This window comes from Candoia aspera, chromosome 1 (genome assembly GCF_035149785.1).
Source record: "Candoia aspera isolate rCanAsp1 chromosome 1, rCanAsp1.hap2, whole genome shotgun sequence".
Classification (NCBI taxonomy): Eukaryota; Metazoa; Chordata; class Lepidosauria; order Squamata; family Boidae; genus Candoia; species Candoia aspera.
Genome location: NC_086153.1, coordinates 183,353,203 through 183,381,094, shown reverse-complemented (window position 1 = coordinate 183,381,094; position 27,892 = coordinate 183,353,203). Strand labels below are relative to the sequence as shown.

The 27,892-nt window shown below is 39.4% G+C and overlaps 1 protein-coding gene across 1 annotated transcript in view; it reads right to left on the bottom strand.

Annotated features, from left to right (window-relative positions):
- COL5A2 (collagen type V alpha 2 chain) overlaps positions 1-27,892 on the bottom strand; it is a 149,938-nt gene that overhangs the window by 24,482 nt on the left and 97,564 nt on the right. Inside the window, exons 16-33 of the mRNA XM_063318081.1 lie at positions 27,150-27,203; positions 25,169-25,213; positions 20,726-20,779; positions 15,546-15,644; positions 14,116-14,160; positions 13,930-14,028; positions 12,024-12,077; positions 10,817-10,924; positions 10,108-10,161; positions 9,266-9,364; positions 8,938-8,991; positions 6,174-6,272; positions 6,011-6,064; positions 5,836-5,889; positions 4,980-5,033; positions 3,812-3,865; positions 2,371-2,415; positions 1,321-1,419 (exon numbers count right to left, since the gene is read on the bottom strand). Coding sequence (XP_063174151.1) covers positions 1,321-1,419; positions 2,371-2,415; positions 3,812-3,865; positions 4,980-5,033; positions 5,836-5,889; positions 6,011-6,064; positions 6,174-6,272; positions 8,938-8,991; positions 9,266-9,364; positions 10,108-10,161; positions 10,817-10,924; positions 12,024-12,077; positions 13,930-14,028; positions 14,116-14,160; positions 15,546-15,644; positions 20,726-20,779; positions 25,169-25,213; positions 27,150-27,203 — 1,224 coding nt within the window. The remainder of the gene's footprint in view (positions 1-1,320; positions 1,420-2,370; positions 2,416-3,811; positions 3,866-4,979; positions 5,034-5,835; positions 5,890-6,010; positions 6,065-6,173; positions 6,273-8,937; positions 8,992-9,265; positions 9,365-10,107; positions 10,162-10,816; positions 10,925-12,023; positions 12,078-13,929; positions 14,029-14,115; positions 14,161-15,545; positions 15,645-20,725; positions 20,780-25,168; positions 25,214-27,149; positions 27,204-27,892) is intronic.

The following is a 27,892-nucleotide window of genomic DNA, read 5'->3' as shown; positions in this document are numbered from 1 at the left end:
TTGTCGTATTTATTTATTTATTGGACAGACCCTTCGTGAATTTTCTAGGTGAGTGCATTTCCCTATGTCCAGAACACAAGAATGTCATGTTAGGATGTACCATAAGGAGTCACTTTTCTCCTAAACTGAAAAGTAGTTCAGACATCTACAACTTCTGGTCCACCAAAAATACAGCCCTCCACTATTGCATTACCAGCCATAAATGGTAATGCGACCGTGTCAGATAAATAGTGACTCAACAATTTTTTCACTGTCTGAATGTAGTTGTTCAACAGAACTACTTCAGAATGGGTTTTATTGGAGCTCATTTAGAGCTCAGTTAGATCTGTCTCCTAAAACCTGAAAGGTGTCAAAGATGTTGTGAGTTCACACAATTCAGGATGACAAACCCTCCAAGGCATATATAAATGTGGGTTCTTTCCCTTCATTTCAGCTCTTTTATTATCAAAATAAATTAGGGACAATTGCAATGGAAAGTAAGTCCATAGAAGAAGGACTGTAATGCATCAAAATATCCTCACTCATACGGTCCCATTGATATATGCTTTAGAGAAACTCTGTTCTGTGTAATATATGTTGTTCATACTAGTAAATTAGCAAAAAACCTAGTTGTGTTTTAATCCTCTCTCCTATTTTAAATTAAAAAGTCAGTCCTCTCTGACTTCTAGCAACAGGGCTTATCTTTTTTCTGCAAGGCAAGCTTCATGTTATGATTAAACAAAAACAGTTCCTCTAGGGCTAGCCGAGCTTAACCTCTAGGTAGCGTAACAACAGGGCCTAACTGTAGTTGGACCTCTCCTGCTTTGTAACCTTTTAAGAGGGAAAAGGAGTGAAACCTGTTTCCGCATAATCCCAGGTTGATTACCAAATTCATTTGACCTCCACATATGCCAAGTACTATTTATACTCCATAGATGCCAAATGCTACTTGTCAACCATCTTGAGATGGAGTTAATGAGGTCCACAGGAGCCCTAAGTTGTATAAAACTGATTTATTTTAACTACTGATTTGGTCCTTGTGCAGGAACCCACCTAGAAATTCCAGGATTGTTGGCCAGTCTGGGAAGATGGAAAAACACCCCAGAGGAAGACAATGGCAAGCCACTTCTGTAACACTGCCAGCAAAGTTTCATGAATGCAGTTGCCAGGAGTCAAGCTCACCATAAGGGTGTCCTTACCTCTACTTTACTACTTGATTAGATGAAATATATATATATATATAAATAAGCATTCTGTAACATCATCCACTCTCTATATATGGAGACATATGGTGCATGCAAACATGCATACCCATTTACTGTATGTATGGGTACTGCTTACCTTTGGACCATCTGGACCTTGACCACCAGCCATACCCTTTTCACCCTGAAGACCAGATGATCCTGGGTTTCCTCTTTCCCCTGGATTGCCACGTTCTCCCTGGAAATTGCATTTAAAATAATTTAGTGAATGTAAATGTGTTGGCTAAAAGTTTGTGATTATCACATGAAACAAGAGATAACCCATTCCATATACATTAAAAATTAATTTTACAAAAAACAGTTGAAAGATCAACCTGCCAACATTGGCGACATTTTTTTTTTACAGAATATTAAAAACTGTCTGCCCTTCCTCTTTCAGGGATAGTGATCTGACATCCTTCATATATTTTGGATTTCAACTGCATCCAGTTCAGCCTAAGTGGCCAAAGTCAAGTTGTGGATCAAAACACTTGAGAGCACCAGGTTGCCTAGAGATGCTACCTCTATTTACATTGCACATTTTGTACAGTGGTCTCACGTTTCATATAAACCTAAGAGCTTCTCCTAATTGCCATAAATTGTGGAGGAGGTGTTACTCGTTAAAACTTGATCATATCATGCGGTTGTAGACATCACTGTGGTGTCCTTTGATGAACTTTCATCTCTACAGCTCAGTGGGTCTGTGTTGAGCTAGTACCTGAATGGCAAGCACCCAAAATTGCATATACAATGGGGAGTACATAGCACAGAAGTATGCAAAGCAATATAAGCATGCAGATTAATGGACAGAAACAAACTGAAAATACAGGGGGTTCTAGAATCTGAGACAGAAAAGAGTCCCACTGGAATAAAAAATAAATTCAAAATATTTCCGATTAATGGATTCAAAGCCTGCACAATCTAACATTGCACAGGGTTCTGTTTGTTTGTTTGTTTGTTTGTTTATCAAAGCACATTGAGAAAATGTGCACATCATAAGGACTTGAAACTGTAATGTATGCAATTTGCCCTTTAGGGATGTCTGCAACTCAGTATTATAATATTCACGATTCTTTCTCTTAGAAAACTGGATTTAGAAAATACTCTGCAAATTTGCTATGAAATGTCGTTATTAAGAAATCAAACTTACCCTTGGACCTAATGGACCTTGCGCTCCAGAATCACCAGGAACACCCTAAGACAATTATTAAAAAGAGAGATAAAGTATTGCTAACTTCCTACAGAGAGGAAGAGGGAGGGAGGGAAAGAGTTAGAGACCAGTTATTGGTGATTTAAAAATTATAGCAACAGTGCAGGAGATAGTAAGCCCTGGGTTCTTCTCACTACGTTCCTCTTCATGAATATTGTATAAGACCAATTACACTGGCATCTTGCAAACAGTTATCCCTTGTTTAGGATCAGGAATTACAACGGGTAGAGAAAGAGACATATGATCACAGACCTTCCAGAATTACAGCACAAATGCAGCAATAGAAACATTAAGTGTAATATCCCACCTCTAGGAGGTGAGGAAGCAGGGCATTCCTAGATGGATATCTCACTAACGTGCTAACATGCTGTCCGAGGACTAAAGAGGAGAGTTCCTGGGATGACTGAGACACTTCTTGTTGCCCAGTTGTCCTAGACACCCAAAGGGCCCCTGGCCCACAATGTTCTAGCCATGCCTTTCTGAAGCACAGGGAAGAGGGAGATGCCTAACATGTTCATGTGCAAGAAGCTGAACCACAAGCACTCCCCACTTGCGCCCCAGCTGTATCTTTGTTCAGCAGTAGGAACAGCTGCACAGGAAGAAAGCTCATCATGGTGATGGCTAGGTTGGGACTCTGGGGATTTGCCCTTGGTTGCTGAAATACCTTCTCCCAAACTCCTTCCTTCCTACAGCCAGATGAATTCTTTCTCCAGCAACTGGAGTGTCTTGGTATCAAGGAAATAGGAAGCAAAATACATAATTAGACCAAAAACAAAAATGTCTTTCTTCTACTTGATATTTCTACTGTGTGCTGGAAGGGAGGGAGGGAGAGAGGGAGCCAGTTTGGTCTAGTGGTTAAGGTTCTGGGCTAGAAACCAGGAGACTGAGAGTTCTAGTCCTGCCTCAGGCATGAAAGCCAGCTGGGTGACCTTGGGCCAGTCCCTCTCTCTCAGCCTAACCCACCTCACAGGGTTGTTGTTGTAGGGGAAATAGGAGGAGGAAGGAGTGTTAGGTATGTTCCCCGCCTTCAACTATTTATAAAAATAATAAAGGCAGGATATTAAATAAATAAATAATAATAAGGAAGGAAGGTTGGTTTTCTGTAACTGTGAGGAGAAAATATACTGATATTCCAGATTCTGAATTACATTTTCTGCTTTTCTCCAGCGATCTGGCCAAATTAATTATATATTGTACATATTTGACAAGCCACCCAAAACTACAATATGGATTCTCTCAAAAACATGGCAACTTCTGAGGGGAAAAAAACAGCTGTGGAAATATATCCTTGTCTTTCACATTGTAGATATGAATGAGTTATGGATAGGTAATATGATCAATCAACTTCATCAACCAAACAAAACCATTATAAAGCAGTTACCTGATCACCTGGCTTTCCCCCCTCCCCTGGAGGGCCTGGAGGACCAGGTAAGCCCTAAAAGGAAATAAATAAACCAGAAATAAAGCACATGGTCAGCATATCTATTGGACTATATATTGAAAGAACTGCTTCAGTGGTATTTTAAACTGAGAATAAAGAGTAATTCATAGGTAACCCAAACACAGATAGAATACTTGCTTGCAAGAAGGACATCAGTGCCATTATATATGAAAGAACTTACTGAATTGCTCTATTTTTGGCCAAGTAGCCCTTCCGGATAAAGAAATGAACATTGAAATGTTTACTGTATTACGTGGCAGCAACCTAACCCATTTAGAATCAATTTTAATCAGTGAGGTTAATTTTTATAGTGTTGTTTATTGAGAATATTTTGGTTTGGTATGCCACTATGAGAAAGAAAGAAAATATCTTTTACTACACAGACTGTTGTGGCTTGCAGGTTGTCACACTAACAATCAGGTGGAATCAGTCAAAACTCCTTCTGTACCCTGGTCCCAATCTAGTTCCCACGGGAATCAAACATAGTTTCTTTAACACAACCGATTATAGAAATAAGTAGCAATGCAAAGCACCAGCATCCAGCATCATGTTTATTGAATGAAACCTACAGAAGTTTTTAGAAAATTAAACTTATAGCTCAATCCTTTGTCTGCAGGTGGGCCCATCTGCCCAAAGGAAAAAAAAAAGGTAAATAGAGATTGGTGGTATTGAGAGTGTTCTAGAGTTCCAGAGGAAGTGATGAGGAATAATCATGTAAATTTAGTCTGGTAAATGCATAAATTTATGACAGATCAGATCCACTATGCCAGTCATTTTATGAGAGTGTTCGCAATAGGTATTAATTGCCAAATTTGCTCACTGCCCCAGAAAATGAATGCATCTGCACACTAAATACAAACGGGGAAACCCATTAGAGGGCTGTTTAATGGTTATTTTTTCTGCTGTGAATATTACTTTGTGAAGATCTCCAATGTTTTCTGAAAAGAGCATAAAGTTTTTATACTGAACTCATTGTGAAGAAATTTAACCAAGGACATGGTGGTCATTATTTTGGTAAATGTTTTGTTATATTTGTTTTACTCGAAATAATATCAAAGCCCGAGGGTGGGGTGGGGTTATAATGAAAATGGCTTTCAAAATGACTCACCTGAAAGCCTGTAGGACCTGGAGGACCTTGTTCCCCTCTTTCACCTGCTGGTCCCTGTAGAAAACAAAACCCAACAAATGCTTTTGAAATTATAGTACCTTGACAGCTTAGACCTTCATGCGTCAATATCCTGGATGCAGTAATAGGAAGATACGGTTCTTTGTTAATTGCTCCCCATAGCTTATTTCACTGCAGTTTGGCTGATAATACCAGCTGCTAACATTTACATACAGTAAAAAGCTAAGTTGACCTATTGTTGTATTCTTTCAGACTTCCCTTTGAATCTGCATGATTTTAGATACTCTGTGGTTGTTACAACAAATGGCTAGGAATGGTTGTCCTTTTCTCTAAATCTACTTTTTACATGTCAGGAATCAATAGAACAGATAAAATAAGACATCTGGATTGTCAGCATCAATATCCTGTTTTTCTGTTCAGAATAGAAAAATGACTGTATGATTTTCAACATTTCAGAAGAGGGGGGAAGTGTTCCTTTTTAACATTTTTAATATCTGTATGCTACACAACACATGTAGTATTAATTCTATGAACGAATTAAAATTCCTCTGACAAAAGGACTGAATAGCAAATGTTCTGCCTTTGTATTTCAGCCATGTTGTGTTGTCCTCCAATAGTTCTCTACCCCATCATTGAGCATATCTCATTTCTTCATCTTCCCACTACCACTCTTTAAAAAAAAATGAATTTAGCAAGGAAATGGTAATGCATTCATAACTAAGTATGCACCAGACACTCATTATGCAGGGATTGAATCCATTACTTCAGTGGTATTCAGACAAAAGCATTTATCTTGAACAGTATTCTTGCACACCAGAAGAATTTAGGCAGAACTTACATGGGGACCAACAGGACCAGCAGGGCCAACTTCACCATCTTTACCAGGTGCCCCCTAAAGTAATATAATAAATAAGGTTGATTGAGGTGGTATATACATGTACTGTGTGTGTGTGTGTGTGTGTGTGTACACACACACACTATAAATGTGGTTTAATTTTTTTCTTTTAACTTACTCTCTGCCCTGGGACACCAGCATTTCCTGCTTCTCCAGGTTTTCCAGGATCCCCCTATTTAAATATATCATCATCATCATCACCATCACCATCATCATCATCATCCATCATCATCATCATCCAACTTCATAAATATAAACAAACTATGAAGCACAATACTTACACTGCTGCCTTTTGGCCCAGGGAGACCCATGCTACCTGGCTGGCCTCTAATTCCGATTGAACCTGCTGGGCCTGGCCGACCATCTTCTCCTGGAGCACCCTAAAGTAACATCAAGCATTTAATCCCTAATATGGATAACATTAAATCTAGTTTGCTTATAGACTTTTTTTTTCGCAAATTGGTTGCAGAACCATTCTCACACACCAATACAGGGTCTTTCAGGAAATGGAGCTGGAAAGCTGGAAATCCATGTCCTATTGACTCCATGTTTGATTATTTCCTCAGTATAGGTCATATGTATCACAAAATGGCTAGTTCGCTTTTTTAGCACTTCTAGCATTTGTTAATTCATAGCTGTAAAATGTACTGGGATAATAATCCCAAATACATGCCATGTCATGTATGTACCTCAACTGTATGTGTTTTTATTCTAAGACTACTGCAATGCGCTCTACATGGGGCTACCCTTGAAGAGTATCTGGAAGCTTCAGTTGGTCCAAAATGCGGCTGCGTGAACAGTGATGAGTGTTCCAAGATCAGCACACGTAACACCTTTACTGCGTGAGCTGCATTGGGTTCCAGTTTGCTTCCGGGTCCAATTCAAGGTGTTGGTTATCACCTCTAAAGCCCTACATGGCATGGGACCAGGCTACCTGAGGGACCGTCTCATCCCTATAACATCAACCTGCCCCACCCGATCATGCAGAGAGGGCATGTTGCGGACCCCGTCTGTAAGAGAATTTCATCTGGCGGGGTCCAGGAGGCGGGCCTTCTCTGTAGTGGCGCCCACCCTGTGGAAGGGTCTACCCCCTGAGGTGAGGAAGGCCCCTTCACTCCCGACCTTCCAGAAGGGTTTGAAGACCTGGTTCTGCTGCCTCGCCTGGGATAGGAAGGGCAATAGCTCTTCCTGGGGGTGGCTGGTGATGTAGAGTTCTCCCTACTGAATGGAAATCTCCCACTTGGATTCCATATTTATATTTATTTATAATTTTAGTATTATAGCTGTTGACTTGGTGATTTTATGATGTTGAGGTTTTAAGGTGAATTTTATTGTAAACCGCCCAGAGTCCCCCTTTTAGGGGGAGATGGGTGGTGATAGAAATGTGAAAAATAAATAAATAAATACTCTGTAATCTAAGAGCTTCTCAGATCTATAAAAAGGGTTAAAAGTATTCTCAGTAAATGAATGCTCCTATTCCTATATTGCTATCATTGTTCTAATAATGATTAATCATCTCCAGTATTTTCTGGAGGTCCTGGCAAATCCAGCATGCCTCATTAGCATGTGCATTAGCATGTAAATTGAGTTCATCCCATAATGCAACTCTGAGGAAGCTGTTTGTTGCCACTCCCACTTCCTCTCTCTCTCTTTTACTTCTTCACCAGGAGCTAAGCACATGGCTGTGTGCTGCTCTCCTCCATCTCTGGGCACCATGCGGTGGACCTGGAATTCCCCATTCTACATGCAGCTCTTAGTAGCTGTAGGGCTAAGAGATCACCAAGTATAGGTAAAGAACAGAAGAAACAAGGAACTTCATTTTCCACCAAAGATGAATGTAACTGGACCAAAGAAAAAAGTCAGTAAGACTCTTTTTACTTTTACTTTGAACCTACTCTTAGCGTGTGATTCCTTATGCTTTTTCTGTGTGCAGCTTCTCAGCTGTGTTACACTCTGCTCATTCAGTGGTTCTAGCAGGCCACTAAATGGCTTCAGTATTTTTGGATTGTAATAGACCCACACTTGACCTGTGCATCTTCTAATTTAGATCTAGGATTTAAAGTTTCAGTGACACGGATATCGTCAACATTAGGATTGAGTAAAGCACTCAAACTATTGGCATCTGGGAATACACACCATTGCAGTAACAGACCCACAAACCCTTTTCAAGTGGGGTCTGCAGGCATCTGAAACAAGGGGAAGGGGACCGAAGGAAGTAACTTTTGGAAACCTAATGTTGAAGGCCTCACAGTAATGGCTTCCCTTTGTTATTTGTCTGAATGTGTGTATAAAAGCAATAAAAAGATAAAAGATAAAAGGGTTTTGGGAGTTTAAATTCAGAGCTGCTCACCCGTCATCATCCTGACTCTGCTCTCATTATTTGTCTCTGACATTCAAAGATACACAGTCTCTGAATTTGGGTCTCTTTAGATTTCACTTAACTCCCATGGTTAACAGCTAATGATAATCACAGTTCAATCTTGGGCATGGGTACCAGCTAAAGCTAAATGATAGGTTAGTACTACCTAAATTTATATATACATATATCTGAAGTAACTATTAAATAAGATTTAACTTTGAAAAGATTGCTTCTAAACAATTGTTCAGCTGAAGCCTGGGGTGGCAGGGTGGGGGTTGTTTAGTTTTGTTTTTGCCTTTAAATCAGCCTTGAATCCTGGTGACTGCCTGGACAAATCCCTGCAGTTTTCTTGGTGATATGTTTTGGAAGTGGTTTGCCCTTGCCAAAGTCACTGAGTTGGCTTCCATGCCCAAGGCAGGACTAGAATTCATGGGCTCCTGATGTGGGGCCTTTAAAATGCCAGTCCCATATCCTACCCTCACCAGGTTGGGTTTTCAGATAATAGAACCCGTTCATTCCTACCCCAATGAGAACCACTCTCTAAAATATCCTTGAGAGGGATACAGAAGGAAAGCAAGAGTAAGGATATCAAGAGTAATATTCCACTCAATCAATCCGACTTTATAGTCAAATAAGTCTAGACACAAGTCAGCTAAATTCTCTCACCAATGTCTCAAGTTACTTACCAAAGGACCAGGTTTCCCTTCCGGACCTGAGACTCCAGGATTCCCTGTCAGACCCTGTAAAAATAAAGTATTACAAACCAATGCTAATTCTGGCACTTGATTAACAGCTGGATCCAAAAATTACACATATTCATAAGAACCATTTATCCATGTATATATTATTTCTATACTGTTTGGCATTTATAGTCCTCTCATTCCTTTTGACCTAAATCGTGTTAATATTTATACAGTGCATGCTCTTAAATCAACCAAGACTTTTGACTTCCTCTCCATTTCTTAGACATGTTAAATCTGGATGTATCTAGTAGGATTATGATTCTTTCCTTACCCTGGCACCTGGGAGGCCAGGTTCACCTGTGCGACCAGGATCCCCTTGGCTTCCTTTAGGGCCTGGAGCCCCTGCAGCACCTCGCTCCCCTTGAGCCCCCTGAAAAGGAGATCAAAAGAAACATTACTCAATGGCATTTCAGGCATTATTAGAGGTGGGGGGAGGTGATTTTAAGGGTATGTGCCTGGATTTGATTTCCAAATAATTTCTGAGTTACCCAGTAACAGCTCTTTCAGAACAATTTGTTTCAGACTGATTAATTATTAACACCAGATTAATTATTAACACTGATTAACACCAGGCAAACAATCAAGCAGAAAACAATACCCTAATCAAGGAACTACCAAGGAGGAAACCACATCTCTACCAACACTGGCAAGGCAAGCTACTATAGCTAAATGGAGTAAACCCCACACTCACTTGCACTGATGATGTTACTAGTTGGGTAATGAAACATCTGCAAGCAAACAATCAAGGTCAGAGAGCACCAAGGACTCTACAGTTCAACCCTGAGCTACATACATTTTCTTCTATTGAGTAATTTCCTTTAGAAAGATACATCAGGAAAGCAAGATAAATCTAAAGCAACATAAAAAGAAAAGTTTTTTCTTGGCTAATCTCTAAACTCAAAATTGCCTCTCCTAAATCTCCAGCAGCAGCATCCTTCTACCAGCCGAGGTATACCCTGGGGTTTTTTTTTAAGTGGAGACATGCTGAGAGAGAAAATAAGGGATGACATTAAATTCCTTATATGATGCACTATTTTGACTAGCTTTGCTTTTGGTTCCATTTCCCATATATGCATAGCATTCTAAATGATCCTGATATTCCTATTTACTCACCTTTGGTCCTGGCAAACCATCAGATCCTGGAAAGCCACGGTTGCCAGGAGGACCCTATGGAAACATAGTTACATATATGATAGTTACATACATGATCCATGCTTGTGACATTTAAACTTACTTTTACACTTCAATTATGATTTTAAATATATTGTATCTCTTTGGATAAAAAACATATTTACAATAATTATAAGACAACATCCTATCACATTTAGTCCCATATGGCTGTTTTTTAACATTGTTTTGCCATTCTGAACTTTATAGAAAATGTTTTTCATTGTACAAACTCTCACTATTAACAAGAAAAAAGTGATTTTTCTAAAGCAACAGATTTTGGAGTATCATTGGAGGAAGTTGTTAATTAATGAATTGGATCCAAATCTTTGATTTACAAACTTTTGTTCCTGTGATGGGTTATTACAGAAAAAGATGGAAAGGTGATATCTGCTACTTCTTCCTTACTCTTGAAGCCATACATGCCTTCCAAAAATTCGGAGAAGATTTTTGGAAGAAGCAAGGAATTTAGAAAAAAGCTATTTTACACACTTTCCTCTGAAGAGACTGAAATCAAAATCCAAACCATTGTTTTGCTATCGTGGTAGGACACCTTTTGGATTTTCTGCTCTTGAGCACAAAAATAAGCAGGGCTTTTCCAAAGCTAGCCCAAGATAAAACTACTGAGATTTTGTTTTTTCCTCATTATTCTTACCCTTTCTCCAACAGGTCCAGGAACACCGACTGATCCTGGGTCACCACGAGGACCTCTTTTCCCTTCTTCACCAACAGGTCCAATTTGTCCTTGGGGGCCATGGGGACCCTAGTGAAAAAAAATTACACTTATAAAGTAAATGTACAAACCCATCATTCAATCACCCTCCTACTAACACAAGACAAATACTGATGGCCCATTTAAAATCCTATTATATTTCTTTAAGAAGGATCTTGAAAATATATCATTTCTGCAAACATTTCTTCTTCATTTTTTTTTTTTTTGCTTGCATATATTCCAAGAATCTAGCAATTCTAGAACACTGGCCAAATTGCATGAGGAAAAGTTAATTCTGCAATTAAATTTGGGAATAATGATTGAATGATTGAATAGTGAATAATGATTTGAAATAGGAAGGGTTTATTAGGTGAATGTAGATTTTCTAGTATTGTAGATATTTATGAAATAGATTTGTGTGTACAAATAAATATATACAACTCTAGGCCACCTCCACAGCAGGCTGCAAATGAGACAGCAGTAATGTCATGTGGACATGTCCTTTAGAAATTGTTAACAAGGCTTCTTCATGCACTATAAGTGGAAAATTAGGATGGCTCCCTTGTTATATTACCAACTACTTTGCCAAGGAGGGGAGAATGATTTTATATCTACATCTATATCTATATCTATATCTATAAATAAAATCATATTTGAATCACCCCTTTAAGCCAAATAAATCTTTAAAGAGAAAAAAGATTTCAGGGCCAAGTTTCATATTTATTTTCTTAAAATCAAAAATGGTATTCCTTTGCAATATGGAGAGATCAATGGGACAGCACTATTAGCAGTTAAGGTTCACAGCTAGGATCAGGGAGATTCAGATTAAAATCCAACTTCAGCCACAGAAACTCACTGGAGGATTTTGAACCACTCACTATCCCTCAGCTCAAACTACCACACAAGGTGTAGAAAAACTGGAGGATGGAATGCAATTTTGTAGAGGAAAGGTAGAATATAAGTCAAACAAGTATTAATGAATAATTAACAATGAGAAAAAATACCAACCCAAATGAATAATAAAGTTTGAAATTAAACCATGAAGATTGTGGCATATTAAGGACAGAATTGAATAATAGAAAAAATGCATGTTATTTTCTAAAAGGGCATTTTAAACATGGTTTCTAGAGGATATGTTTTGAAAACTTACGGGTTCTCCCTTGGGCCCAGCTTCTCCTTTGAACCCTGGAACACCAGGATCTCCCTGAAAGTAAGTATCATCCATTAAAAATAATGTTTTGATTATCCAAGGTGATAGGAAGTACAACATTTTTTGTGAATCACATGTCTTGTTCAGAATTTATGATTATAGGCAAAATTCATGGTTTCTTCAGTGCTACAGACCATGGTATGATCTATATGATCTGTTCAATAGTATTGTAATGATATGGTCTATACTTCAGCCATGCTCTGGGGTGGAGAGCAGTCCTGTATGTAAATAAACAAAACATGGATTGATGTCAGTAATCCCTAAAACATTAGAAGTTTAAAAGGTTGATTTTCATCTTCAAAACACTATCTGAGAATTTGCTTATCTCAGTATAAAATTACTCAGTCATTACGATCAGCAAAAGAGGCTCCCTTAAATATGACTGTCATTTCCAGTCTCAATCTCTTGACCACCTGGTGGCTTGCAAGTTATAGAAAGCATTTCCCTAAAAGTCCTGTGTTGTTTTAATAAATAGGCCTATTTTTATTCTGTTACTCTTAATGTTAACTGTGTTACTGTTAATAATAATTCTCTTTAGATTGCTATCTTTCTTGAGGGCCCCATGGGCAGGAAGATGGAACATAAATTAAAATACTAAATAATGAACAAGTTAGCACATCAACTGATAACAGACACTTGTGCCAGAAAAAGGAATTTTTTGCTGTGTGAGCAGCTGCCCCTAGATGCTACAGTAAAGCACATGATGTGATCCAGAGCATCTTTTTGGACGTTACAGTATTCTAAAGTTCTGGACTGGGCCCATCCATCTAGACATCAGTCCCTCTCATACAGGAACTGTTACATATCAGAACATGCCTTAGTTCTGACTCCATGCCCATACTTCAGATCAGATCTGACGGATTCTTGCACATCTCCTGACTTCTTGTTTCAGAATTCCCAGAAAGGAATGTATCTAAGATTGACTGAAATATGTCTAAGATTCACTATGAATTTGTCAATAATTATTTCAGGCCCTATGCTTGCACTACTAATATTTGTATTAACTCTGGACTGGAAGACACAACTTCTGAAAGACAGGTCCATGGCTTGGGTGTCCTGCTGGACAGGCAGGTGCCTACCTTGGCCAGAGGGACCTTTGTCCAGCTTTAGCCAGTGCACTAGTGGTAGCCCTACTTGGAACAGGAGGACCTTGCAATGGTAACTCAGGCCCTTATCACCATATGCTTGGATTACTGCAATAGGCTGTATGTATGGCTCCTTTGAAACTATTCAAGAACTGCAGTTGGTGAAAAATACAACAGCCTGTTTCATAACAAATGAAAGCTTCCATGGCCATATAACACCAGTAGTGCAGGCCCTACACTGGCTCCCAGTAGGTTTTTCAGGTGCAATTCAGAGTGGCTTGGTTCCTACAGTATATGGCTTGGTTCCCAGGTAGCTTCAGGACTGCCTTCTCCAATAGGTTACCATGTCCAATAAGTACAACTTGGGAAAAACTGCTTGTGGTTCCCCACTTCTGTGAGTTAAGGGCATTGGGGCCCAGCCACAGTGTTTGTTGGTGATGGTCCCTACTCTGTGAAATACCCTCCCTCTGGTCAGAAGTTAGGTTACCTCCCACTCTATTAGTTTACTGGAAATAGATTGAAATGGAGCTCTTCTGGAGAGCATTTGGAGAGTACTTGGGGCAGCACTGTCTGTTGATTTATGGCTCTAGTAGTTTTATTATTGTTACATTGTTTTTATACAAATGTTTTAACTGTATTATTACCATGGGTGTTTCAATCCTATTGTTAATTGTCAGGATTATGGTGGGATATAAAACTCAAAATAAATAAATGTGTGTTAAATGCAAAACTTTACCATTTCTGATGTTACAAATCATTACCATTTGTCCTCGAATGCCAGGAGGACCTGTGTTGCCTTGTGGTCCTGGAGAACCAAGTGGACCTGATAAGCCAAGTGGCCCTGAAGTTCCTGGAGATCCCTATGAGATACATTTATATGGTCAACAATGTCCACAGAGTGGAATATAAAGTCTTAAAAAGAGTATTTGCTTGAGTCAGTTACTTACGGAAGGCCCTTTAGCACCTGGGGAACCATCTGTACCTACGGCACCCTAAAACAGCACAAAACAGGTATGTATCAATACAATTTCAACAAGCACAGCTATTCCTATGTACTTATTAGACTGAAATATCACAAGCAAATGTCAATTTGTTATGTACCAAGTGACTTAATTTCTGAACAATATAGACTGGAGTATTTTTCATGGTGAGTAGACATTGGCAGCTGTTTAACATTAATAACAGTTGGTCACAGACTAGAATGTTACGGACATCTATCCTTTGCTTACCATAAGCAACCACCCTAAAACCATACAAAGAAGGTTAAAAATAGCAAGAATCTTGGATCCTGATCTAGCTTTGGTTATTCAGGTTTAGTTAAAAATGGACTAATTTACTATTGCATAACCTCTCACGGGATACACTTTGAAAACATGTCATAATAAAATGTTTAGCCTTTAAGGTGCCACAAAATCTTTTGTTATTTCCACTGAAATATAAATTAGAGCTGCTACTTGTTTAAACTGACACAAGAGAAGTGGTAAGAATTAAATACAATATTGTAACCAAGCTTTGCCCAGCATATTGAAGAAGTGCATTCCAAAAGGTTATAGGAAAGTGTACATTTTTCAGGATTAGGAGTTTTAAGGGGTGAAGTAGGTGCTTTAAATGCCTAGACAATGCCTAGACAATGCATTTAAATGCAAACAGTTTCAAGCTTTTTGAACTTGCCTATTCTGGGGAGCTCTTACAGTTCCTTGAAAAACTGTAACTTTTAAGCAATTTCTATAAGGTGATAGAAGTGTCAGAAAATTTCATCTGGTCTACATTTTTAAACAAACGGATCCAATTCATATTTTGTGCACAGCTACTCGGATCAGAACACTTATCCTTCAAATTCCCCACTTCTCCAGAATGTGTGATTTGATTCCAGGCCCCCAAAAAACCACATACAAATGCATCCATATGGAAAGTTGCATAAAAAGCATATAGTATGGAAAGACGCAAAGAAAATGCATACTGGCTGATCCATAAATCTCCAGCAACTGCGCATATATCTGACTGTCCTAAGTAAAGGAATTATTGTACAGTTAAGATATATGATGCAAAGGTAGTTTTTATTTTCAAACCTTTTCTGACTACTCGTGTCACCATGACTCGACACAGGATACAGTATCACCTGCTGTACCAAAAACTGGGCCTACTGAGTGATCGCTCTCTTTTACAACCTGTGCCTCTGTGTATGTGTTTACAATCATCTCTAACGTTGAGGTCTTGAGTGAATTATTCTCTGTTCATACGCCTTTGTTGGAGACAGTGCATAGAACTTCCATCTGCATGCTATACTTCTATCTCTGTATATTAATAAACAAGACATAGTAGCAAGTCAGGAATGAGTAGCTTACATGCTTAACTTATGACAGTCTGAAGAACTTACAGGAAGACCAAATAATCCTGTGGGACCTGGGGGGCCTGTTTCTCCTCTTTGTCCTTGAGGACCTTCTGGACCACGTGCACCTGTTGGACCAGCTTCGCCCTGAAGTTTCACATTAAAGGGAAAGTATGAAATGCAGTATTAATACTAACCACCCCAACAACCATATTAAGTCTCTCATTAACTGAAGGTGCTTTTTTAAAAAGATAAGTGCTTATTTGGATTAAAATAATCCTCCTCTTCCTCCTCCTCCTCCTCCTCCTCCTCCTCATCATCATCATCATCACTTTACACTTTTTTTGGCTGCTAAAGGCCACAGGGAGCTGGGGGTGATGTGATACCATAATCAGAAGGGGGTTGAGATAGAACTGATGGCTCTTTTTTAACAGTGAGTAATTTGTCTAATTAACATAAACATGTGAGACCCACTGGAGACTTATTACAGACATTATTTGGCTTTAAAAAAACCCTATAAAAACTGCTAGTGTTATTCAGTGTTTTGCCATCAAATTTTGGCATAATGACCTTGGAAGACTCCTGGAGTTTAAAAAATGGGGCTGAGATCCAGGTAGGGCTCATATGATCTATCTACTGCATCCATATATAACTCATGTTAATGACATGCAATTAATACATAAATTAGAGGTAGCATATTATGGATGCATATGGTGATTCTCAATATAATTTCATAGCATTCTACTGTTCTATAAAACTGAGGGACTTGCCTCCAATTCAATAAAAAACAGAAATGTCATGCCTTTCCTTTAGACATTTGTTAAATCCTGGCCTCACTTTGTTACACATGTTTTAGAAGGGTTACGATTTGATTCACTACATTACTGCACTGGCTATTAAGTTCTTGTTCAGTGAGAACTGCCAGCTGTAAATACAACATAATACATCTGTTAGTTTTATCCTTTCTCTCCAAGACCATGGTGAACAGATGTTTGCTGTGCTGTGCAGGATTTCATCACTTCAGGGCACAGGAAACTTCAGTCCAACAACTATTACTACCACCATCTCACAGAACTACCCTGGTACTTCTTTGCTTCACATATCAGAGACAAGGGTTTCTAGGAGAAGGGACATAAAAGGGAGTTGCTAGGAAATCCAAGTACTTTAACTGCAGTGATACGGGTGACCAAATCCTACAACACTTGCCAGATTGCACTTCAGAAATTTAGCCTTTAAAACTCTCAGAGGCAGCAAAAAACAAACAAAAGTTTCTCTTCAGCTGATCTACCAGCCTGTTTTGCAACACATCTGGAGTCTTGCTCAATAGGGGAGAATAGTGCAATACACAGTCTGGGAGAAGTTATGGCCACATTCTCATTTCCCATTGTACATTCCTAGGAAATATACTGACACAGCATAAATGCTGATCTCCTCCAAGTCAAGCTCATATTCTGGTGACTCCATGACCACACTGTTTCCTTGGCAGAAATACAAAAGTGGTTTACATTTCCTTCTTCCATTTTTGTTTTTCAACTTCCCAATTTAGTCTATAGCCCTGTGGTTTTCTTGTGGTCTCCCAACCTGTTACTAACAAGATCTTACTTTGCTTAGGTTTTTGAGATCAACCAACATTTAGTTGTGTGGGCAACAGATGAAGTAAGAGAAAAGCATTCAGTGAGCCTGAAATTCTCCAAGTTTCTTCAGTTCTCCTCATATGATCAAGGATATGGGTTATGAAGAAAAAAGGACTTCATTACTAGAACCCATGATGTTTCCATGACACTCACTTGTAACACATAGGGAGAGACTGAGGAAGCAGACCCTTATCAGAATTAAGGGTAACACCATAGCTGGTGAAACAAAAGTCTAATACTTCAGCTAGTAATATACTCAAGATTTCTCCTGTTTCAATTCCATGGAATAAAAGTATTCTGTAAGGCCACTGAAGATTCTCTTCCCAGTATACTTAAAGAACTTGCTCAAGAATTATGCTCTTAGTTCAGGGTGTACAACATTTAGGGGGCCCAAGATCTCATCTGCTCTTTGATAGGCATGCTGGGGGCTGGAGGCTCAGCACAAAGAATTGTGCAGGGCAAAGATAATTACTCAGCTGGATTTAGCCTAATTTAATACATTCACTGAGAGCCAGTTTGGTGTAGAGGTTAAGGCATGAGGCTAGAAACCGGGAGACTATGGGTTCTCGTCCCACTTTAGGCACGAAGCCAGCTGGGTGACCTTGGGCCAGTCACTTTCTCTCAGCCCTAGGAAGGAGGCAATGGCAAACCACTTCTGAAAATCCTTGCTAAGAAAACTGCAGGGACTTGTCCAGGCAGTCTTGGAGAATTGGACATGACTGAAATATTTTTTTAAAAAATCAACTCCACATATTCAGTTATTTGCTTCTTCCATCACATTCAGTAAGCTCTAGCAGCACAGTCAAGGATTTGCCAGATTTAATGGCAGAGCTGTGCGCTGCTGCCTTGGTCTAGATAGTGGCCAGCTTGCCTTTTCTATCATGACGGCGGAATAATCTGCCACCAACGGTATTCAAGAGCAGATAAAGAAATCAATGAAATGAGGCAATGAATACATTTAGGGCAGTTTTTCCCAGCCTGGCACTTTCAAATGTGTGAAGCCAGTAACTCCCAAAATTCCCAGCCAGCCGCACCGCTGGCTGGAAATTCTCGGAACTGCAGTGCCAATGCGTGGAAGGGCCCTTCAGTGCTGAAGACAGGGGAGTATTTTCCTTATTCTGATTCTTTACACTAAATGACCTCTCTTGTCAATTTTGTTTAGGTATTGTGCATGGGAGGAGAGACATTACCACCGACTTTGCATGAGAAGTGGACAGCTAATGACACCATATAAATGAGTAATAAATTCTGGCTGTTCTCAGCTTTTCTGCTCTTTATTATTCCGTGGCACAGAATCCTAGGAGCACTGCCAAAGTCCATTAAAATGGATTGCATTTCCAGCTGTTTCAGCTTCCTAAGGGATGTTGCAACCAGATCTGTGCAAATAAATAGCATCACATTCACAATAGTAAAAAAAAAATATTGGGAAGTAAAGTTAAGTTTATTTCACGTAACTGATTAACTCTACGTGACTATCTCGGAAGCAGGCCTCTTCACTTCATAACCGGATGTACGTGTGATAGACTTGCTTGTCTTTGGTTCACACCCACCTCCCACTGAAAGTACATTCATCCACATCTGGGGCTGCAACAATATCCTGACTAACCTACTTTTTCCACAGTTCTTTTAGTGGAGGACATTATTTCACAAAACAATAATGTTTTAGGCAGGCTTCTCCTCCTACTAGTGAAAAATTGTAATAGTGATGGGCAACTTGGGCTCTCAGGGCCTTTCTCCCCATTTTTAAGGTCACCAACCCCTTTTTACCCCAATTGCTGCAATCAACTGTATGGTTTCTAACTTCTTGTAGCAGAAAACATGTAAAAACTGCTGTGCAAGCCCTACAACATTCTTAGCACCTTTTTTAAAAACATGGAAAAACTTCAAAGAACAATTCAGACCTGTCTGTGTGTATGACATGACTTTTTCCACATTTGCATCACTGCCCAGTCTACCTCCCAATGTTAAATACACTCCCCCCACCCAGTACAACTATTCTCTAGTTCTATACTAAGCCAAGCAGAATATAAGCTGCAAGAAAACACTCAGCATTTCATCTGAACTAAGACTCAGGCTTAATCAGCCCTAAACAAGCCAAGCTTCAGGATCTGGGTGCCCCAAGGATGGCACATGTAGCACCTTTGCTGAGGGAGCTGCACTGGGTGCCAGTCTGCTTCCGGGTCCAATTCAAGGTGTTGATTATCACCTTTAAAGCCCTACATGGCATGGGGCCAGGCTACCTGAGGGACCCTCTCATCCCCATCACATCGACGCATCCCACCCGGTCATGCAGAGAGGGCATGTTGCGGACCCTGTCCATGAGAAAGTGTTGATTGGCAGGATCCAGGAAGAGAGCCTTCTCTGCCATGGCCCCACCCTGTGGAACACTCTTCCCCCAGAGGTGAGGCAGCCCCTCCCCCTCTCCTGGCCCTCCAGAAAGGAGTGAAGACCTGGCTCTGCCATCTAGCTTAGGGTGGGAAGGGAGGCAGTCAATCCTGGGGATCCTTAGCGCCTTGAAGACGCCCCTGTGAATTACATGAATTTAATTAAAAACTTCTTACCATCCTCATCTTGGATTTTATATTTATATTTATACTGTTATTTAAGAATATTGTTTTTATTGTATTTTACCCTGTATTTGTTTTAGTTTAATTGTAAACCGCCCAGAGTCACTCTCGAGTGAGATGGGCAGTGACAAAATTTGAAATATAAATAAATAAATAAGATTTGGTAATAAACCATGTTTGAGGCTGTAGCTTCTGAAATAAAGCAGAGTGCATAGTCTTTCTATAATATTGATTCTCCCAAAAATCATTCAAAACCCCGGCAAGCAGGAGAGTCACATCTAGACCTGGATCATGAGAGATAAATTAAATTAACTAAAGGTTCTATCAACTCATTCAAAATCACTGAATACATGTTCCTAAAATTGGAATCCCTGGGAGAGTTTATTCATCTTTTCCAAAATCTGAATGTGATAGATAGTTCAGTTCATAATATCAGAGAAAAAAATTCTAAATTAAGAGTCTTTCATTATGAGCAATCTTATTTCCCACTGCCCTATGAAATATGTTTGTGTGTATACCCCTCTGAGTTGGTTTTTGACTCCTGGGTGATTGCCTGGACAAGTCTCTGTACTTTTCTTGGCAAGATTTTGGAAGCAGTTTGCCCTTGCCTGCTTCCTAGGGCTGAGAGAAAGTGACTGGCCCAAGGTCACCTGGCTGGTTTTGTCTCCAAGGTGGGACGAGAACTCACAGTCTCCTGGTTTCTAGCCTGATGCCTTAACCACTACACCAAACTGGCTTTTTTATGGAATATACTTGTTGCATAAAGATGAAGTCTCCTGCAAGTTGAGCTCTGTTCCTGATGTCTATATGGAGACATGTATCTTGATTTCTTAGCAGCAATATTGAAGGAATTGATATCACCACTTTCTGTGAGGTTTCCAGATGTCCTTGCCTTGCCTGGATTTTCTGGCCAATTTCCTATCCAAGTACTAAGTAGGTCCACTTGAGGATCAGCTGAGGCTGACTAAGAGCTGCCATCTAATGGTACATTCCATAACTGATTAATAAAGTTAAAAAAAACACTTACCTTCATGCCAGGTATGCCAGGAAAACCCGGTGAACCAGGTATACCAAGAGGACCCTACAAAGAAGAGATGCTGAGCGTCAGTGAGCAAATCTTCTAACTATTCTTGCAAGAGCATGAATTGAAACAGGTTCTCAGTGTGGAAGGGCGCTCGAAGGGGCAACGTACGTAGAAATAAAATACTCAGTTTCATGCACTAGACTAGACTAAATGACCCCATATGCTCAAATACAATTTAAATCTCTTACCTGTAAAGAAGAGCAAATGGCTGTAGACCTTTTGACAGCAGTAAGCAATTTGTAATATACATATTTCTAATGCATATACTACATGCATAAATAGATGAAATCAAGCCTGTTCAAAGTTCATTCTACGTGTGTTAGATTATCTCACATCTGACTATATCAGTATACAGTATTTATTGAGTGCTGAGCCATCCAAATAAAAGAAAACAAAACAAAACAAACTAATGTAGTTTCATGCACACCTTTCTTGTGGAAGGGGTGTGGTGAGATTTTGACTATAATCGGATTACTGATATTTAGCAATGCAATGGGACTTGCATATTGTTTCATCCCAGGTAATGTTCTGTGCATGGAATGACTAGCCTCAGGTCAGAAATGGGTAACATTTTCATTGGATTCTTTTTTCACATTTCCTTGTGAATGGACGTAGATTTTTTTTTTTTTTAATGTGGGACAAAGTGAAACTCACAGATCTCTCAGCTAAGGATTCAGCTGTGTGAATTAGTGCATTCAATCATATCTGCAGCATTGGATCAGGATTGTCACCTGGTTTTATCAGACTGATTCCTTGTCTTTTAAAAGGTAGACACATGGCAAGAAGTCCAGCCTGACCCCTTTCCATGCTGGGAACTACTGCAGCTTCCAAATTTGGATGGTATAGAAAGTAAGCATTTTTTTTCCTGTTAATTTCTGTATAAGAACATGACAAAATTCACTAATTTATTTATGAGCAGAATAGAACAAATGCGATCATTTAAAAAAATGGTTGTGGAAGAAAGTGAAAATGGCATATTTATCCACCCTGACCCTGATCTCTCCCCCAGAGTAACAAATGACAACTTAGATTTTGAAAATTAATGCTTTCAGCTTCAGTATAACAGTCACTTCTGTGGAAAATAATAATAATAATAATAATAATAATAATAATAATAATAATAATAATAATAATAATAATAAAAGTGAAGGCCATATAACTTGACTAATCTCAAGACAGAGAAAGCCCAAAAAGCACAGTATTATAATGCAAATTTCAAAGAACTAAGAAAGCACTAGATGAATGTGTTACTCTGAATATTAAGGGAGAAAATCCTGAAGGGGAAATTTTACAACATTCTCCGTAGTGCCATTACATAGTATGATACTGTAAAGCTGTTTTGTTTTCGCTTTTTCCCCTTAACCAAGAGCTGGTACAGGAATGGTACAGTGGGATTTTGCTTTGAGCAGTCTTAACCCTCGGCCACACCATGTTTTTAAGCAGCACTGAGAAAGGGACATGAGCGCTTTCTGCAAATGGCAGAATGTCTAGGTTGCTGCCAAAGAATTCCTCTATGTGGCTACAGGGAAAAGGGAGGATCCCAGTCTAGACCATGATGGGGCAAATGGTTAAGTCTCCCTTCCCTATGATGAAGTCCTGTTCCAATCCCCCATCCTTCATACCAGTTAATGGTTTGAAGGCCAGACATATTACATCCAATTTAGCCCAGGTAGGTCTTGTTCTTCTGTTGTGCTAATTCTGATCCATATTAGGCAAAATGCTTTTGGCAGTAACAGAACAACACACTAATATATTTGTCCTCCACTCTAATAAGATACTTTAATGGAGCTCTAATATTACTGCTTAGTAAACTTTAACAATTAAGCCCAGTGGCCCAATACTATTTACAACCCGGGCAGCCACATTTTGTACCAGCTGAAGCTTCCAGACGCTCTTCAAGGGCAGTCCCATGTAGAGCACGTTGCAGTAGTCCAAATGGGAGGTCACGAGGGCATGAGTGACAGTGAGTGGTGCCTCCCGGTCCAGAAATGGGTGCAACTGGCTTGAATTGATTGCTTGAACAATCTCTGGGCAGTGGTGCATAGCAATCAGAAACATTTCCAAATCCTTTCAAATGTTCACTAGTCCCCTGTGATTTCTTTTTCTTTTCCTTGGCTGGCTGGGCCCTTCAAGAAGAACAAGTTGCATATTCCACTATAAAATATTGTCTGGGTAAAGGATGCATCTCCTGGCAATCTTAATAAGAAGACTGATCTGTTCCAGAAATGATTAACTATGGGGAAATTATCTAATGCTAATGGTTATCAGCCATGTGTGTATGTGTGCATGTATTGTAGTTTTTTGTGATGTTTTTAGTTTACTGTATATTCCCTTACTTTTACTATTTAAAAATTCTTTTTTTCAAGAACTATAACATCATGGTGGTTGAGTTAACATTACTGATTCATGAACCTGGTCAAATCCATTCTGGACGTAATCCACAACGTATTACTTTGGAGGGAAGAAAGGAGGAAGGAAAGAACTAGACTTGGTGATTGCTGAGACAGATTCTAGGGACTGCTTGGAAGTGCTTCACAATTTAAACAATGCAGCTTTCAATCATATTATTAACTTGTGAAGCCTTCTACTGGTTATCTGAAAATCAATCTGAACTCTGTATTACATCTAAAGTGGATCAGGTCCCTAGAATGTGTCTTTTGAAGAGACATTTCAGTACATGAGAAGGGATAGTCCTTTCTTCCCTGGGGATGTGTTCTTCCCTAACTCTCTCCCTGCATACAGCTGTTATGGTTTTAAAGGTTGTCCACTGCTGCCAATAAAAACTTAAAAGCCTAGTTGTTGTAGACAGCCTAGACAGCTGTGGGCCAAATGGAAATGGTCCATGAACAAGAGGATTTATCTAGAGTGAAGAAGTTAGTTGAATTAATACAAGTGTAAAGTAAATACATTCCACTAAACATTTCTTCTCCATCTGGAGCTTGTTTAAATCCATCCAGGAAGCATCTAGTGGACAGTAAAGCTGGATGTTTCCTCAATCTTAACCCTCCTACATCTACTGGATAGTCAATAGTACTGGCATTTTGTCAATTACTAAACACGAGAACCTCAAGGATCCTGTCTGATTGGCTACATTCTTTCTCTTTACTTTTCCCACCACATCACAAGTAAGTAAATAAATAATAATAAAACCAGGCTGAATGAATATGGTTTTATGGTTTTTGGCCCTGAATTTGGCTGATTGACTGTTCCTGATGCCTGCAGAGGAATCCCATGCACTGATGTACATAAGAGGCTCTTCTTGTAGATGCTGAACACAGTTAGAAATCGTTCTGCAATAGATTTAGTTAGCTACATTTTCTTGTTTATGCAAGAAGCAAGGTAATTCCTTAGCTCTCCTGCTCTCTTATTCTGCATTTCTGAACAAAAATTTAAATTTAGAATTCTGCAGTTACTTTTTGCAAACTCTAATAACTGACTTGCCTTCATACTTAACCTCCTTTACCCTTACAAAAAGCTTTAAAGGAATATTTAAAGGAAATCTGCCATATGCTTCCATGGGTTTATACAAGGTAGTGGCAATTAACTTAGGTCAGGGTTCTCCAAAGTGGTCAATATCGACCCCCAAGGGTTGTTGGGACCATCCGTTGTTGTTGTTAATATTATTATATAATAATGTATTATTATTATTATTTGTGGTACTATTAAAGTAGTGTTTATTAAATTATTTTCATATAATAAATGTTTGGGGGTTGGTGAACAATCTGAAATTTCATGAAGGGGTTGATGAGCTGAAGAGCTTTGGGACCCCTGACTTATGTGATGCTTGGACTTTTGAACCTTACCAAAAAGGTATGTCTGTTTTATATAAAATAAAATACTCAGAAGCTAATAATGTCCTAGTATTGGTACAAAAGCAAACACCCTGAATTTTCTCTAACCTATGTAATGAGGTTAAAGGAAATAAGCAGTGAACTAAGTCAGAGAGTAATCCTATGTCATTGGGAAACTGAATATCCTTGGCACTCATACCTAGACATAAACTCTAGCTCTCTGTGAGAAGGAAGGAAGGAAGGAAGGAAGGAAGGAAGGAAGGAAGGAAGGAAGGAAGGAAGGAAGGAAGGAAGGAAGGAAGGAAGGAAGGAAGGAAGGAAGGAAGGAAGGAAGGATTTTATCCCTTCCCCCCACCCAATAAGGCTGTAAGATAATTTGGAGTGGGAAAGAGTGACTGGTCCAATGTCACCCAGTAAATACTGTAGTGGGGACCAAAATCCAGATTTTGCTGTCCAAGACCAACAATGACTAGTACATTACACTGTTTTGTTCAGAGCAAGGTTCTGTAAAACATCTTAGTAAACTACATGACACTACAAATTGCAATCTGCCAAATCCATTTAAAGAAAATAAGGATTCCAGAGAGATACTTACTCCTGGCCCTGGCTTCCCAGGCATACCATATGAACCACGAGCCCCCTAATAAAAAACAAAATGAGGTTACAGGATTATATGACCATGATTTCCAAAGTGATACTGATTGCTACTAGGGACATCAAAGAAATCTGCCATCAGCTTCTATTAGGAAGACAGGGACTCCATCACAGAATGGAAGGCAACATTAAACAAAGTCTACTAATATCCCCCCTTCACTGATAAGTAATCTGAACAAACTCTCCATTTATGAGAGATGGATCTGAAAAAGATGTTGTTTCCAACCCCTTCATTGCAAATATTTTCTCTATTGTCCATCTATCTTCTCAGCTTCATCCACCTACTCCTGATATATATACAGCCTCTCCTGCTACTCTCTCTCTGCAAACAGATATTTCTTCACACTTGTTGCCACTCACCCACTCTCTATCCATTTTGACTATCCCATGGATTGGGAAATTATTCTACTAACATAGACAATGAAATACAGATTATTCTTACTAATAATCACAATCCTAACCTTTCTTGGGCCAGTTCAAACTTGGCAAATCAAATCTCATTTCAGAGAGAAAAAGAGCTGCCTCTCTAATAATTAAACAAATGAGCCATTAAGAATTAACAAGGGATTCATTTCCAAATATGCTACTGACTCTGTATGGGCTAGAGATACGAAAAGGAACGTTGTTTCTGATGGACCATAGCCCAATTCAGAACTGGGCAAATCGAGCCCAAAGCTCTGTGTCAGAGGGCAGCTCCACACAAACAATTGTGCACTGCTCCACAATCATCTCCATACTGGTGTGAGCTCAAGCTGATGTCTCTGTTCAGCAGCCGAGCTGATATATTTCTGGATGAGCCATGTTTTATGGTATCTCAATCCGTAGTAAAACTACTCTGTGGACCAAACGATAGTAGAAGACTGTAGAGCCTGTGGACAACCTCTGTCCTCACATCACTTCCCAGTTCCTGGGCTTTGGTTACCCTAGTGGATCTTTCAAGGGGAAAAGTGACTGGATGACTTTGCAACTCAACTTAGAGAAATTGCAAATGCATGACAGACCGATGCATGCAATATGAAATAAGGACATGAATGGAACGATGGGTAATACAAGCAATTCATTTTATTTCTCTTCGGTGTAGAATGGGGGTGTGGAGGGAGGGGATTTTCATTACTGAAACTGCAGTAGTTTAAGACTGGCAGTGGTGCTCTTTTCTCCTTGTTCCATGTTTTTCAAAGGAAGAAGTGAAGACATTCACAGATTGCCTTCTGATGTAGCACGGAGTGGAAATAATGACCTTGTGGAAGTGTCCAGAGATTTCTGGACTGGAGTCAAAATAGATATGGCCTAAGACAGAACCCTAACCCACAGCTGAAGCAGTTGAACTGGAAAATTGCTTCTCATGACAAGATTCCTTTGAAGGCTACTGTAAGACAACACCTTCACACAGAACAGTAGAAAAACAGTGACATTGACTCCAGTTTTATGTATATGTGTATCTGTGTGAGAGGATGTGTGCACGTGTAACTCAAGACAGGGATTGATTTCTCACTGATTACAAAGTCTTCTTACAAGGAAGACTGAAGTTCTGAATACATTTCCTTGGAAATAACTTGGCACAGGAAAGTCATCTCTGTTATTTTCTGAACATTACTTAATGGGAAAGTATTGGTCTTAAACAGATCAGTAGCAGTTTTCTTCTTCAATGTGCTTCAGATTATTTTCAGCTGTTTTTAACATATAGGTCTGCACTGATAATCACTGTTCTCTATCTACATGGTGGCTCTAGAAAGCCATTGGAAATTTCCCATGCTTTTTAATTGCTTTCTAGGGCGATTGGCCAAAACTGAGTCTTTTCAGAATTAGACTTTCACTAGAGGTCAGGTTTAAACTGAACAGCAAGCAAAGAGATATTTAAGTAGGATGATTTAACAAACTAGTTCAACAGTTATATTGGCTCTGCACTATAAATAGCTACTTACTGGAGCACCCTGTGGTCCAATTCGTCCTCTTTCTCCTGCCATCCCTCGGGGACCCTGCACCAAAAGAAAAAGACATTAGTCCAAAATTAAATAGGAAGTGGAGATCATCTGCTTGTAATTCTCCCCAACTCTAGCTATGACTGACTGATTATTTCCTTTATCCACCCCCAAACAAATATTATCTGGGCAGTCAACATAAAAAGAATAAAAGTTCAGTGAATCTTAAGTAAACACACAGACACACCCAGTCAGTACAGGAGATGGAATACAAAATATCCTTCAAACAAGACATAACCCTTTTCTTCTCTTGCATTATGAAGTAAACATGTTGTATCACACATTTTCCTCTATGAAAGGACCATATAGGAAGATGCAAAGAAAATCCCTTAGTAGGTGCCTGTACTGAGAATAATGCCTCCTGAGTTTCCACAGAGGCAACGTATGCAAGTGTGCCATCTTCACTTTGGTGTTGATTGTTGGGCAGGTGCATAAAGGATAAGACAATCCATCATATATCCAGGTTCAAAGACAGATCTTAAATAAAGTTAATGTGGAAGAAGGAGCAGATACAGGGAGGAGTATAGTCAGTTACCATTTAAGGTCAATGGTGAAAGAAAAGGCAGTTGCTCTAAGGAATTTCAAATATATTCCAAGTCACTGTCCTGGGTGAGACTCAGAGCATCTAGGAGGACATCAATAAGATGGCACCTAAAGATGAGCTGTTGAGAGAATGCCTGAGGCAG